This window comes from Acartia tonsa, chromosome 9 (genome assembly GCF_053477335.1).
Source record: "Acartia tonsa isolate MP-2025a chromosome 9, ASM5347733v1, whole genome shotgun sequence".
NCBI classification, from domain to species: domain Eukaryota; kingdom Metazoa; phylum Arthropoda; class Copepoda; order Calanoida; family Acartiidae; genus Acartia; species Acartia tonsa.
This window is the reverse complement of record NC_137268.1, coordinates 35895833-35911971: the sequence shown is the minus strand read 5'-3', so window position 1 is coordinate 35911971 and position 16139 is coordinate 35895833. Positions and strand designations below refer to the sequence as shown.

Genomic DNA, 16139 nt, shown 5'->3' with positions numbered 1-16139 from the left:
ATAGTAACAAAAATTGCAGGAAAAAACGATAATAGACCCTAGAATATTTAAAAGTTGAGTTAATTACACAAATTAATATTTGGAAGATTTTTTAAAATCCTTAAAAAAAACATTTTGAAACCTTTATCCTTTTAGTTCCAGCACCTTTAGTTGAAATGTAGACTAATGTTCTGTTAAAGCCAAATTTGAAAGTAAGGTTACTAGAACATATCTGCAGGATATCTATCTATCCATCTTTCTGTCTGTTTAGATCTTTCACCTATTCATCTGTCTATCTATCCATCTATCTTTAAAATTTAAAGCAAGGTTTCTAGAACATATCTGCAGGATATCTATCTATCCATCTTTCTGTCTGTTTAGATCTTTCATCTATTCATCTGTTATCTAACCATCTTTCTCTCTGTTTATATGCTCCATCTATCCATCTGTCTATCTATCCATCTATCTTTTAAATTTAAAAGCAATGTATCTGTTGGATAACTAACTATCCATCTTTCTGTCTGTTTTTATCTTCCATCTATTCTGTGTCTATCTGTCAAACTGTTGCAACCATTTTTCAAATTTAAAAGAAAGGTTAAAAAAACATATATGCTGGATAAATATCTATCTATCCATCCTTCTGTCTGTTTAGATCTTTCATCTATTCATCTTTCTATCTATCCAATCTTAAGGCAAGGTTAATAGAACATATCTGCAGGATAATTAGTTATCTATCCATCTGTCTATCTGTTTATATGTTCCATCTATGCATCTGTCTGTATATCCAACTATCTTGCAAATTTGAAAGTAAGGTTACTAGAACATATCTGCTGGATAACTTTTTATTTATCCATCTTTCTGTCTGTTTATATCTTTTATCTATCCATCTGTCTATCTATCCATCTATCTTTCAAATTTAAAGCAAGGTTACTAGAACATATCTGCAGGATAACTATTTATCTAAACATCTTTCTGTGTGTCTGATATCTTCTATCTATCCATCTGTCTATCTATTAAAATATCTATCGAATCTAAAAGCAAGGTTACTAGGTTACAAAGTCTATCTTCTATCTACCCATGTTTCTGTCTGTTTAGATCTTCCATCTATCCATCGGTCTATCTATATCAATCTATTTTTCAATTTTACAGCAAGGTTACTAGAACATATCTATAGGATAATTAGTTATCTATCCATCTGTCTATCTGTTTATATGTTCCATCTATCCATCTGTCTGTATGTCCAACTATCTGATTGTTATTATCTATCTTTCTATCTATGTATATATCTTTTATATTTCTCTATCTGTATATCTATATAACTAAGTATCTATTAAACTTAAAACAAAAATAGATAGAACCTAGTAATAGTGTCTGACTGATTATGACGCAAGAAAAAAAATTAGCCAACGAGAGGCCACTATAAATTTTACCATTGGTCAATAATGACCTCTCATTGGCTAATTTTTTTTCTTACGTCATAATCAGTCAGACACTATTACTGGGTTCAAATAGATATATCATGACGTCTGATACTCCATAGAAGCTAGGAGTTTAGCAGTTTTTTATTTTTTTTTTATTTTGAAAGAAAGATTAATAAAAACAGATTTATATATTGACGTAATAACTTTTTGTTATAAGAAATGTTTAAAACAATATTTGCTTAATATATCATTTATATCACCCGAGACATTGTCGTTTCTTTATTTCTTTCTCAAAATATGTTCATTTGATGCTACCAATCAAAATTACAAATCAAAATTAAAAAATTTGGAAAACAAATAAGATTTTTAGGGATAACCCCTATTCCACTATCTATAATACAAAGTAGCTTGATGTCTATCCGTCCCTTAAGATTTCGGTATCCACTGAACAGATTGGATTCTACTTTTCAGGGAATATACCTACTGGTCATGTGGTGATTTAGTCTATTTTCTTGGGGGGGGTTGACACCCACAACCCCCCAAAAAACAAAAAAATCCCCCCATTTTTTTAAAATGTTGCACCAGATGTACTGAATTTTTTTTAACTTCCTCTTGGGGCGAAGCAGCTAGTTTAGTTATTACTCAATTAGTTACAAATTATATGTAATGGAAGGGGTTCACAATAGATTTAATAAGCATGATGGTTAATCAGACACAAACTTTAAGAGGAAATCTTATGAGAAGAAGAATCTTATTTACATTAAGTCACATATGATTCAATTTCATAAAACTAAGATTATGAGATGTTTTATAGCTAACTCAAAATTGGGTAAAATAAAAAAATAAAAATAGAATTGCTTTTTCTACACAAATGTTTTCAGATTGTTTTAGGCTTTCTATGTGTATTTGATTACAAAATTAATAAATGATCTCCCTAGGGGTTTGTTGCGAAGCCCTAATATTATAATACATTTTTCATATTATTGAAATATTTTCCTTTTTATTTTCGAAGATTTTTTTGCCTTTATTTTGGAAGATTTTTTGCTATTTTGTTGCAACACTTTTCTTCTCTTTTTGTGTTATTACAGGAAATGATAAATGGATTCAACTTATCCCCTCAGCTATCCCCTCTCTCTCTTTATCTCCTTTTTCTCCCTCTCTCCCTTGCAAATCCCCCATGACCATTTCATTTTCCCCTTTTCTGTTTGGGAGCTAATAAAAATTTATATATGTCTGTCCGTGTGTATGTTTGAGGCGTGATTTCTCATTTTGGTAAATATTTAAAGTCTACAGGAAAAATATGATTCCTCAGCTGCTATTTTAGATAGATGTCTCACATTTATTAAGAATTCACGGGTATAGTCACTTTCGTGATAACGCCTCTTAATTTTGTTTACATCTTTTCTACTATTTCTAGCCCCTGCGAGGAGCTCTAGCACTACGGGGCCAATTGCTTAACCCTGCGGGGCAATCACCTAATCTAACCTAACCTAAAATAACTTATCAATAACTACTGTGAAAATTCGAAGAAACGCTCCTTAAGATACGTTGTCACGAAAGTGATTATACCCGATTTTATTGATCTATATGACCTACTCTAACTTTGTCCATATTTTAGATTCAATCTTCATATTTGAGCTTCGCTACTTATTGATGTTGTCATCCTTGTTATCTTACCTAACCCGAAGGTTCAAGACTAGAGCAATTATAGCAGGATATTGTTTAGTACAGCAAATAAAGATATGAAAAAATATTAAATTTTATTCTCAAATTAAAGTTGTTTAAAAACAAAATAATGAAGGGGGAAAAGTTTAAAATTTCAATATATAAGAAGGTTTATATAGCTTTTATGTCAGGGTGTCTTGATTTTTAGTGAAATTTCTATAACTATAAGGCAAAATTATAATAAAACAGAAATGGCTACGCCTCAAATGAAAATTATTGCTATTATATTTAAAAACACCTTCTTTCTATTTAATTTTTTAAGTTTATTCATCTAGATAGCCAATTAGAAACAATAATCCGTCAAACTTAAAAGGGAATTTAAAGGTTTTTGTTTATACTTAGTAACATTTGATTCAATATATGATAAAATTTCCTAAGCTAAGCTTTGTCATAAAAAATCAAATATTAGTAGTTTACTTATAAAATAGATTAAATAAAGAAAAACTGTCCGATTGCCATGTTTCTATTGGTCTAATTTAGAGATTGCTCATCTAAACTTTCTATATTGATTCTATTAGTTAAATGAAAAGAGCAAATACTGGAAATGAAAAATCAACATTTGTAAAAATTGTAAAAACTCAATAAAGACAACTTTTCAATAAAACATGTTTTCTTCTGTAGTTTTAAGATATTAAAGATTGTTTTTTTTTAATCTTATATACTCAGGAATTTAAGGGACATTAGAGTAGCTGTGTTTAGTGCCCTAGAAAAATGGGGATGGATGTCAATGCTTTTGGCCTACCTATTCTATTGACGCCATACAATAGAGAAAGTGAAAGGGATGGGGAAAGAAACTCCCTAGAAAAGAGATGGGATATAGGGTATTTCCTTACGTCAATATATAGAATAGGTAGGCCAAAAGCAGTGACATCTATCCCCATTTTGCTAGGGCACTATACACATTGGAATGTAAACATACCCGTCCCCAAACTTTTACAAACAAAATCTCAAATTCATTGGGTAATATTTGGTTGTACAAAATGTAATCAAACTATTCAGTTATTAATTTTAAGGGTTAAAAAAAAATTTCACATCTCTTGTTATGTATGTAAAATAAAATTAATCCTTCTGTAGATTTGAATAACTGGTTGAAAATTTAGGAAACTTCAAGTCTGAACCATGCAACCATTCAAGATTCATTAAACTTTGGATACCAGTATGTTTAACAGTCCAATGTCCTCTCCCTTCATGCATTTGAGACTTTTTAAGATTATTATTCATGTTTTTGCTGCAAGATTCCCCTGCCAAAAATCTGTTCTAGAATTTTTCTTGTGAAAGAGAGAAATTATTTCCTGTACCTGGCCTTTCAAACTTTATACATTATCTATCTTTCTATATATATATACTGGCGGATACGCCCCTAGAGGCCTCTAGGCGCACTTGTGGTGGGCGGAATTTCATCCTGTTACTTTAGGGAAAGAATATACATATATTCAATAAGAGGCGTGTGCAGAAAGGGGCTCACCCCCCCTTCCCCCCCTGATATACATCGTTTAATATAGAGTAAAATCTCCCAAAAAAAATCCCCCATACAAAAAAACTTATGAAGCTTTACAAAGTGTCTCAAAAAACAGTAATGATATGTCATAAAAATGAGGGATTATCTATCTCTTTTTTAGGGGTTTTCTTTCCTTCTTTTCTCTTATCCCTAATTTTTATGACGTTACATGGCTTATTTTTTTAAGACATGTTGTAAACCTTAATTTTTTAATTTGACGGATAACTGTTACTGAATGACAATCTATGGTAATACACCTATTTACTATACCCGATTATTCACCATTAGACTGGCAGGGATCTAAAGGGATAAGACAATGGCCGAAAAATTTATGTACAATTCCATTAATGATACAAAAAATTACCTATTCTGTATAGGTTAAAACGTTTGAACACTCAACGTCATTAACCAACGTTATTATAAAACTTTTGGGACTAGTATAATAAACAGCCAATTATTATATCTATTACTATACCTGATTATTGACCATAAGGCTGGCGCTGGAAGTTGCATATCCGCTGGCACTACGCACTTGGCATGTGTACAGTCCACTGTCCTGTTCAATAGTTCCTGAAAAAATAAATGTAGGGACTCGACTATTTTTATATTTCGACGCTATTGAGTGATTTCAAAGACCCAATACAAAATCAGGACAGGGTACCGCCCTGTGGGCTAAGTTATTTATAGCTCATGCACCCTCAATTATGTTACTTTAATCAATAAACACAATAATGTTGTAAGGGATCTTAAGGGATAAAACGATGAAGAATAAAGTTTGAACATATCCGATGTTTGAAGATTACAATTATTTGGACACTGATTGTTTGAAACCAATCAATAAAAATTCAATAAAAGTACCAACGAATAAGACATACTTTGGTTACTAGTGTATAGCGTATGTCCATTAGTCTTTTTATACAAAACGGTTAGATCTGGTCATTAATGTCACAATATAGCTATATCATAAGGCTTCGCTACTTTTTAATGTTGTAATCTTTGTCTAAATTTGTTGGTTGCTGGTTTAGGTGTCTGTTTTGTTGACCTACGTTTTATCCTTTTTTTGTCATTATCATTATAATGAGGTAACAGGATGTTGTCTGTCTGTCTGTACCGAATAATCTCGCTAACCGCTCAACCTATATGGTTTTCCTTTACAGGGTAGCCTTTCATAAATCCTGGGAAGGTTTATAACTATTTTGAGGGAGGGTACCACCACCCTCCAAAGAGAAACCGCCACTAGAAAACCTCCCCCCTCCTCAAGAACCCCTAGAGGCCTCTAGGGGCAAAGCCACTTAATTAATTATAAAGTATTTTCCTTTAATAAATTTAAAATTTGACCTAAAAATGAAAATTCCATCAATATATCGTATTTGTCAGAGTTGATCAAAATTTGCCAATAAATATATTCTATTGAGAATGATCGAACAATAAAAGTAGTGGTAATACAAAACAGTACATTCTGCAGGCTTAAACAACTTTGGGTACTTGTATAAGTTCAAGATTGGTTGGTTTAAACAAGTAGTATCCAAAATTTGCAACTAATGAAATAATTTTTTTCTCGTATTCATTCGAATCCGGTGGATAGGAACCGGTTCTCGTCCATAAGAAAAAACTATGTCTAGCATCGTATTATATCCAGCTTTCTACGAATATAGAAATGTACAATCATAAGATTAAAACCAGTGTTTCTATATCCGCGGAAAGCTGTTTATAATACGATGCGAGAAATAACTATTATCAACTTTGGGGATATCCATCAATTTGATGAAATGAAATTATGGTAAACAAAATTACCCATATATTAATATTATTGGTGGAAAACAATATAACACAGCTAGTTTGTACACACCAATCAAGATTAAATAAATAAGTTTTTGAGCCATCAAAGGAGAGAATGTGTTTTTAAAACTTTAGGTACCAGTATAATTTACTACGGATTTAAAGGAAGAATACAATGGCCGTTAATTTGATGTACATCCCTGATTATGGTACACAAAATAACCCCTTCTGTAGATTAGAATTAGTTTTTTGGACACTCAACTTAATGAACCAACCAATCATGATTTGAAAAATCCCCAAAGTTGTTGTTTCAACGAATATGAAAACGTTATTATAAAACTTTGGGGACTATTGTAATAAACAGCACAATGTCCCCTACCTCCCTGATAATTTATAGTACAATGTCCCATGCTATTTTTTAAAGCAAAGCTTCTCTATAATTAGGGTCGGTCCGTACGTCCGTCCGTCCATACGTCACAGTCAGTTAGCCCTTTTCGTTGATTTAATCAGGCTAAAATTGTCCTTTCGATTTCAAACTTAACATGATCATTCCTGTAGTTATTAGGTAGGATTAATAAAGCGTAGCATCTCTATAATCTTTACCAGAATGTCAATACGTTCATTTTAAATAAGTTGATTTTTTAACTTTTCAACAATTTTCAATTTTCTGATTGATCTGATTTTTGGAGTATTGATTCCTTTTACAATAAGGTACAATATTATAAGCGAAGCATCTCTTTGATCAAGACCTAAAAATGTCAGTATGTCCTTAAACCGAATTCTGTATTTAAGAAGTTTTGCAACAAATTTACATTTAATTCAAAACATATATATTTATATTTTGTATATTTAGTTCTGAGTTAATGTTCGTCTGAAATTCCGTTTTAGAGCTTCGCTTTTATGGATGTTGTCATCCTTGTTATATTTGAGCTGTTTTAAATGAACGTTCTGGTAATATTGGTTAGGAAGGAAGTTATAAAGTGGAGTGACAATAATATTGACAATTCCTTCAATCAAAAATAATTTATAAATAGCGAATCTACTCTATAACTAAATTGTTCATTCAAGAGATCTATAGTATATAATGTATATAAAGACAACTACCTCCCTTCCCTTTTCAAAGACCTCTTTCGTCTGCTTCTAAATTATTTTCTGCTACTTTTATGTGTTAATATAAACGACACTATTGGTTGATTTTCAATGACCCAATAGAAAGATTGCACAATGCGGTTGCGGTGAGGAGATACAGTTATTTTTTTATGACATAGTTATAAGATATTAACCACGGTTTAATGATTAAATAATCAAAGCCTTTTTAAATAAAGTTATAAATTTAAATTTTTTATGTTGTTTTTTCTTGCTGATAATAAAGAGATATAATATAAAAACAGATAGACAGACAGACAGACAGATTGACAGACGGACAGTCTGATTGATAATATTGACAAATTTACACAATATTGATAATTATAAAATGATATGAAGAAGATAGATAGACAGAAAGACAGAAGGATAATATTGACAATCTTACATAATGTAGCTAAAAAAACTTGTTTATTTCTATAGGCCTCTAGGGGCACTTGAAGTAAGAACGGGGGCGGGAAGTATCAACTCTCCACCTTACATTATAGTTTTGAAAACAAAAAAGGAGGTATCTTTTTCATTTGGCGATTTCTCTTTGGAGTTCCCTGGACCTATGAGAAGCTTCACTGTAAAGGATAACCATATTAGAAGATCCTTTGTACAAATAGATGAACATCCTTCTACTTTTATATAAAGACATAATAGTTTAAAAAGAAAAGTAAAAAAAATTAGGATTTTATTCAACCTATCGTTCATTGTCTTGTCCCATAAGATCCCAGAATTGTTCTATTAAGATAGAAAGATAGATACCAAATTTATATACATTTACGCTTTCTTTGAATTAGAACACAATAAAACCTTTATTCATATCAGCAGAAAATTTAAAACAAAATGACACTCTCCATAGAGGCGAATCTTGATATTTGACGACTTAATAAAAGTCCTAAGATACTATACTTGTCTAATAGTTTCAGATATGAAATTAGTAGTTTTCTTCATGTAAAAATTCAGTATAATATAAGGCGTTGCTACAAAAGACCAACTCTACAAAAGACCAACGCCTACAAAAGACAAACTCTACAAATAACCAACGCCTACAAAAGACAAACTCTACAAAAGACCAACGCCTACAAAAGACAAACTCTACAAAAGACCAACGCCTACAAAAGACCAACACATAGATATCAAATTTATTAATACAGTAAAACATAATCAATTTGCTTAGTAATAGAAGCACATACAATACATACAAATAATTTTTACAATTCTGAAGTAATAAACTGGCATCTCAGATGTCCCTCCAGCTCTTAGGTCCAAACATGTATTCAGTAATGAAGGCGCGCTCGTAATTTGCCATGGCAGCCTTCATCTCGGCCAGCCTGAGCCCTGTTTTTCCTTCCAGGGTTGGAATCTGTGTATGTGCCAGCTACACAATGCTGAAACTTATTGTAATTGCACTAGCTGTACATTTTTGAGCCTTCTTTTGACGGCAGACCCAGTACGTAGGACGTTGCTACAAAAGACCAACTCTAACATGATTAAACATTACAAAGGTACGGGCGAGCGGGCGGATATACTCCAAATGTAGATATACTGTATTGTAAACAAGGATGACAACTCCAAAAGTAGCGAAACACACGAAAACATGAAGGTACATACGGACAATAAGAGTTATAGAACAGGTTTTCAGTTGTCATGAAAAGGAAAATAAATATATATGTCTTTGAAGCATGACCGACAGACTGACGGTCCAAGTAAATAATGTACGATTGATGATCATTGGTGCAAGGAATCATCACCAAAAATTTTAGCTTTATATCTTAACTAACAGCTGAAAAAATCAAATTCCCCATACAATTAATGGCGGACTGACGGACGTACGGATAGACAAAGTGAATTGTAGAAAACTTTAGTGTAAAAAGTTGCTGATATAAACAAAATAGACCCTGGGACGTGGAATGTTGTTTTAAAAAAAAAACGATCAAATAAGCCATGGATTTTAAGGGAAAGGACAGAGGAAAATAAATTGATATACACATCCAATTTTGATGAACAAAATTGTCCCTTATGAAGATTACAATTATTAGCAAAATGACTAGTTTGTATCAACGCTAAAGATTTAATGAAAGTCCCAACATTTTTAAAGCAAACAAATGAAAGAACGTGTATAAAATTTATAAATCGATTGTTATTTTCAGTCCATTATAACATTTCTTGTCATAGTACCAGATCTTCTTTCGTCTGCTTCTAAATTATGTTCTGCTACTTGGCTGTGTTAATATAAGCGACACCATTGGTTGATTTTCAATGACCCAATAGAAAGGTTGCACAAGGTGGTTGCGATGGGGAGATTCAGTTATTTAACCCTTTCTCCATCTAGTGTTTTACTCTAATGTGATAGTAATATATTTTAAGAATACATATCCTTATATTGTGAGTAATGCTCTATTAAGAACAAAAGTGTCTTATTGTCAAATTTATCAATAGGGGAATAATCAGGGAAGGAGGGAGGGGACATTAGAATCTAACTTTTGGTAATTCCAAAAGTGTTAACACTTTTCGTTGTATAAAAGGTGTTGCTACAAAAGACCTACCCTACAAAAGACCTACACCTACAAAAGACCTACTCTTCAACAGACCTACTCTTTAAAAGACCTACTTACAAAAGAACTACTCTAAAAAAGACCTACTCTACAAAAAGACCTACTTACAAAAACCTACACCTACAAAAGAACTACTCTACAAAAGACCTACTTACAAAAGACCTACTCTATAAAAGACCTACTCTACAAAAGTCCTACTCTACAAAAGACCTACTTACAAAAGACCTAATTACAAAAGAACTACTCTACAAAAGACTTAATTACAAAAGACCTAAACCTACAAAAGACCTACACCTACAAAAGAACTACTCTACAGAAAGACCTACTCTACAAAAAATCGAATTGCAAAAAGGTATAATGCTACAAATGGTCTACTGTTATATCGGTATTTATTTTAGGGGTAGGTCTTTTGTAGCTTATGTCGGGGTAGGTCTTTTATAGAGTAGGTCTTATATAGAGTAGGTCTTTTGTAGCAACGACATCTAAAACATGATCGGGTCGAATGAACCGGCATCAGTATTCAAACAATATTATCAATAATATGTACTCTTTAAAAAGGGGCAATTTTATTAATTGTAATTGATAATGTAAATCAGTTTATCCTCAATCGTCTTATCCCTTTAAATCCCTGTCTAATATTACAAAATATCTCCCTGCGCTAATATTTCATTAATATACTATTTCAGTAGTTAAGTCGACAATATTGAATTTATTAAAAGTAGTGTTGGCTGAAAAATGTAACTGGACAATGTGTCTCAAATGTGAAAAGCTTTGTGACGTCATAAAAATTATTATAAGAATTATCCTTTCAGATTCCTGTTCATAAGGCAAAAACATATTTCATATTTTAAAATTGAACTTTGACAATCCTAATCCTTCAATTTGAATTTGAATATTTATTTCCGGGTATGGAGTTATTATCAATTGGATTTTAAATCATGTACTCTAACAAGGTTAAACTTGTAGCTGGCTTAAATAATACCCCATCCCCTCCCCTGACTACTAGAGAAATGAACTTACCAATAAATATTGTCTATTTTAGCAACTTAAATTGACGACAATTTTTCCCCTGTCATAATATCTACGTATATTCTATATCCATTTTCCGGGAATATCAAATTTATAAATTCAATTTCTATTTGTATTAGAAAATTTCGGCAGTTGAAGCCGCTTATAAGTCAACAAACAGCAGTGGCAGCCAAGCAGTTGAAGCCGCAGCCAAGCTGACGATATAGTATCAATTCCTATTCTCATTGGTTTTATAGGTTTTGTTGAGGTATCTGAAGGGTTAAGAGAATGAACGACGAAAAATTGATCTACATCCCCAATTACCATAAGCAAAAGTACATCTCCTTAAGTAATACCATTGGTGAAATTAGTTTTGACACAGAAGGTTTGTACATCTCAATCAAAATCTAACAAAATTCCCCAACTCTTTTAAGCTAACGAATGCGATATAGGTTTAAAAACTTTGGGTACCAGTGTAAATTACTGTTCATGGATTTAGTTACAATACCTGTGATTTTAAGATTATGACCGTCTCTAAGTTGAAATCTTGCGTCCTTGTCAAATTCTATAGGTATACCATCCTAAAAGAATGAAAACAATTATTTTTAAGAAGAAATAAAAAAATTCACCCCTAAAACTTTTACCAGGGGGGATTGCCTCAACCCTCAAAAAAATCCGCCAGAAATGATCAATTGATTGAACTCCCAATTCCATGGAAGCTTTACATAGGCTGGTATTAGGTTATTTAACTTTTAGATTAAAGTCATTGGAATGTTTTAGAAGTTTTTTACACATTTTTTGAGGTGATTGAAACCTTCCCCACCCCAGCCCTTTTTCTTCCAATAGCATTAACCTTTCCTGAACCAATAAAAAAACTAACTTGAACTTGTTTGTAACTATCGATCCTTCAATTTCAAGATCTTAGAGAACATACATAGATAAATAGACATGTCGTTACTAGTAAAATAAATACCTTTAACCAGACAACCCTCGGGTCTGGATCACTTGTATGAAACTGGCATTGTAGGTCAACACTGGCACCCCTAGACAGATAGATAGATAGATACATAATAAGTTTCAATGCAAAAAAAAACAAAAATATGTATGTGTATGTATAAAAAAAAACATTATTATTATAAAAAAAAACATGATTATGTAGAATAAAGGTTTTAAGCATTATCCCTTTATGTCCATAGTGGGTCAAATTTATGCCCCCCCCCCCCCCCCCCCAACCAAATATCTAAAACTGCCGTATGAACCTTACTTCAACTAGCCAAATCTAAAAGAAGCCCGACAAGTCTGTTTTAATTTGCTTCTCTTTAAATTTAAATGTCCATCTGTTACTTTCTCAGTTCATTCATTTCTCCATCCATAAACAATAAACATAAAGTTTTAAAATTTTGTGCTTCAGGGGGAGGGGGCTTATTTGTGGTCCATTTGATGTTGAGTGGAAAATGACCAGGTTTTTTCCCTAATCATGTCATATCGAAAACCAATGCTTTCCATTCAGGGAAGCAAGGATAAGTAAGTTTTTAGTAGCAGAGCTACTTTATAATTTACTTTATCTAAAAAATAAGTTTTGCTAGTAATAGTTATAATCATACTTGTTTATTGATTTATATTTCACTAGCGGCTACGCCCCCTAAAGGCCTCTAGGGGCACTTGAGGAGGGGAGAGTCGAATTTGATAACCCAATTTCTTATTTTAGATTTTAAAAGATAAAGTTTAAAAAAAGAATTTGGGGAGGGATTTTTTTTTTGGGGGGGGGGGGGGGGATGGGAGGGGGAGTGTCCCCCACCCATTTTAAATTTTAGTTAAAAGAGATTTTTAAAAATTTCTTTTTGCGGTGGGTAATTTTTTTCTTGGAGCGATTACTCTTGGGAGGGTGGTCAAAATAGCTATATTCCCGGGACCTCTGAAAACCTTTATTTAAAAGGAGAACTATATCGGTTCAGCGGTTAGTGAGATCCTTCGCTACAGACAAAAAAAAGTTACTACTTTATATGATAGGATCGTAGTCTATAATTTAGTTTAATAATAATGAAATTGAAATTTTTCCCCCTAAATACAAAATGTCTTTTCCCTGCAATACTTAATCTATTCAACTATTTATTTATATTTAGAAAACGATAATAGATAAAAAAAATAGATAGATAGATAGATAGATAGATAGATAGATAGATAGATAGATAGATAGATAGATAGATAGATAGATAGATAGATAGATAGATAGATAGATAGATAGATAGATAGATAGATAGATAGATAGATAGATAGATAGATAGAAAGATAGATAGATAGATAGATAGATAGATATATAGATAGATAGATAGATAGATAGATAGATAGATAGATACCTGTTAACTGTAGTGTTCAGAGGTCCTTGTTCAATAATAGGTGGTGTTTTTACTGTCCCACTTCGAACCGTCAGTTTGCCTGAAATATAATGAATATATATAATCGTTCTATTTGTTTTAAACCTTAATATAAATAAAGAAGTTGAGCAACTCTATAACCGCAATACTTATACTAAAGTATCAGGATGTCTGTTTGTCTGTGTGTTTGTACCGAAGGATCTCGCTAACCGCTAAATCGATCGGGTTCTCCTCAACAGGGAAGCTTCTCATAGGTTCCGGGAAGGTTTTTAACTAACTCCTAAGAGAAATCGCCCCTAGAAACATTTTCCCAAAAAAAACTTTTTTTTTTTTAATCTAAAATAATAAATTGGGTTATCAAATTCGACTCTCCCCTCCTCAAGTGCCCCTAGAGGCATCTAGGGGCGTAGCCGCTAGTTCAAGATAAGGCACTATTTCTTTAATTTTAAAAAAATTACGCAATTTTTTATAAGAGGGGAGGAATTCGAAATTAGTTAGTAGCTCCGCTATTAGAAATCCAAATATACAGAGTATATTGTATATAATACTTTAATCCAATGCTAAAAGTCTAAGTTTGAAAATAGCATTACAAAAGTTTATTTTTTCTCCAAACTAGCTTTCAAAGTTAAAGGATTTAGAGGTGATTAGAAAACAAGGAGGACAACATACATAAAACAAAAACCTATATTAATATTTCTTTTTTAATAAACCCTTATTAGTTGCAATAATAATTTAAATATAATATACTAGCGGCTACGCCCCTAGAGGCCTCTAGTGGCACTTTAAATGTTTTTGTTTGTTAAAGTTTATTTTTTATGTACGATACCTCTTTATTTGACGTTGAAGTCTCCCATAAGTTTTTAAAAATTTCGATTTTTTTGTCATTTCTCTTGGGAGGGTGGTGGTAACCTCCCACAAAATAGTTAAAAACCTTCCCGGGACTTATTAGAAGCTACCCTGTTAAGGAGAACCCGATCGGTTCAGCGGTTAGCGAGATCCTTCGGTACAAACACACAAACACACAGACATCCTGTTACTTTAGTATAAGGATAATAATAGTTATTTCTCGCATCGTATTATAAACAGCTTTCCGCGGATATAGAATGTTCAATTAAAAGATTAAAACCAGTTTTTTTAACCCCGAGGTGCCGAAGGCACGGTCTAAAAAGACTTGTTTTAATCTTATGATTGTACATTTTTATATATTAGAAAGCTGGATATAATAAGATGCTGGACATAGTTTTTTAGTATGGATAAGAACCGGTTCCTATCCACCGGATTCGAATAAATACGAGAAAAAGAATTTTAAGAATCTATTGGTGTGAGACAACTTGAAAATAAGGGGAGGCATTAATATTCTTTCAGTCAATAATATTAATGGATATAGGATATACGTGGATAGATTGACAGGGGAAAAGTTGACGTCCATTTAGCTTTATTGATCAGTTTGTTCATCTAGTAGGATGGAAGGGGATGGGGTAAAGAGGGTGTAAAGGGAATATCTTTATTTTAGCCAGCTGCGAGCATTACTTTACAAAGTGCATGAAAATCTGGTGCAACATCCACGTAATAATATATCAATTATGATATCATGTTTTCATGCCCAACCCCTACTTTTTTTCTTTGAAAATCGTCACTTTTATAGAAGCTTCGCATCCCCCCCCCCCCAAAAAAAAAGTGCAAATTTGCATTGGATATAATCTATCAAACAATCAAATGCAGATAACTCGAAGAAATCAAATAGATAGTTGGATCAGGGAAAAAACTATAAAAATCTATTTAAAAATATTTATACTTACATTCAAAGAAAAACTAGTTTATTAGAGTCCATTAGATTTTAGATATGCTATATCTCAACCAAGGCGAATAGGATTTCTCGTGAAAAAAAATAGTTTTGTTCTAATTTAAGTTTAGTTTAGGTCAAGTCAGGGTTAGGAGGCCCCATGAGGATACCGTAGAGACAAGGCTTATAATATTTTGATTCTACAAAATCATAATTAACCGGGAGGGCGGGGGGGGGGAGTCCAATTATGGTTTTAAATAAAAGCCCCAAGTCCTGTATATTTGTCTCACTATGCCTGCATTGAGCTTGCTCAAGGTTTTAAAATTTAAAGTTGAAATCAAACAATTCGGAGATATGTCAATGGGATAAAATATTAATCTTCAATGTTGATATATAAAATTGGTTGAAACGTTTGGAAACTCAATTTACTTAACCAACAAATCAAAATTTAAAAAAATTACCCAAAGTTTTTAATATAAACGTTTGGGGAAATAGCTTAAGGTTCCTCCATTGACCTATCACTGCATCCATTGTATAAAACGTATTAGCTCTATAAAATATAGAAGACGCATTTATATATAATTTTCTTTTCCTTTAACTTTTCAACCTGTGGAGAAACCAGATAAACCAGATATAGTAAAAACAAAATAAGGATGAAAATTCTAAATAGAAATTAACTTGTAGTTCGTCTAGCTTTTAGTACTCCCAAGAAAAAAGAAAAGAAAACTCAATTGTAAAGAGGTTATATTTCAACAAGGTAAATTTTTCTTGGGGGGGTTGAACTATCCACCCCGTACAAACACACAAGTCTCAAATCCTATATTTCAATTTTCTATAGAATTTAAAAGACAATCTTTACGCATGTATAAAACAATAAATTGATAA

At 32.2% G+C, this 16139-nt stretch overlaps 1 protein-coding gene across 1 annotated transcript in view; it reads right to left on the bottom strand.

Annotated features, from left to right (window-relative positions):
- The window catches only part of LOC145327512 (roundabout homolog 1-like), a 100320-nt gene that overhangs the window by 56020 nt on the left and 28161 nt on the right, over positions 1–16139 (bottom strand). The window contains exons 14-17 of the mRNA XM_080171058.1: positions 13454–13532; positions 12070–12139; positions 11605–11677; positions 5099–5193 (exon numbers count right to left, since the gene is read on the bottom strand). Of these exons, the coding sequence (XP_080027184.1) occupies positions 5099–5193; positions 11605–11677; positions 12070–12139; positions 13454–13532 (317 nt within the window). The remainder of the gene's footprint in view (positions 1–5098; positions 5194–11604; positions 11678–12069; positions 12140–13453; positions 13533–16139) is intronic.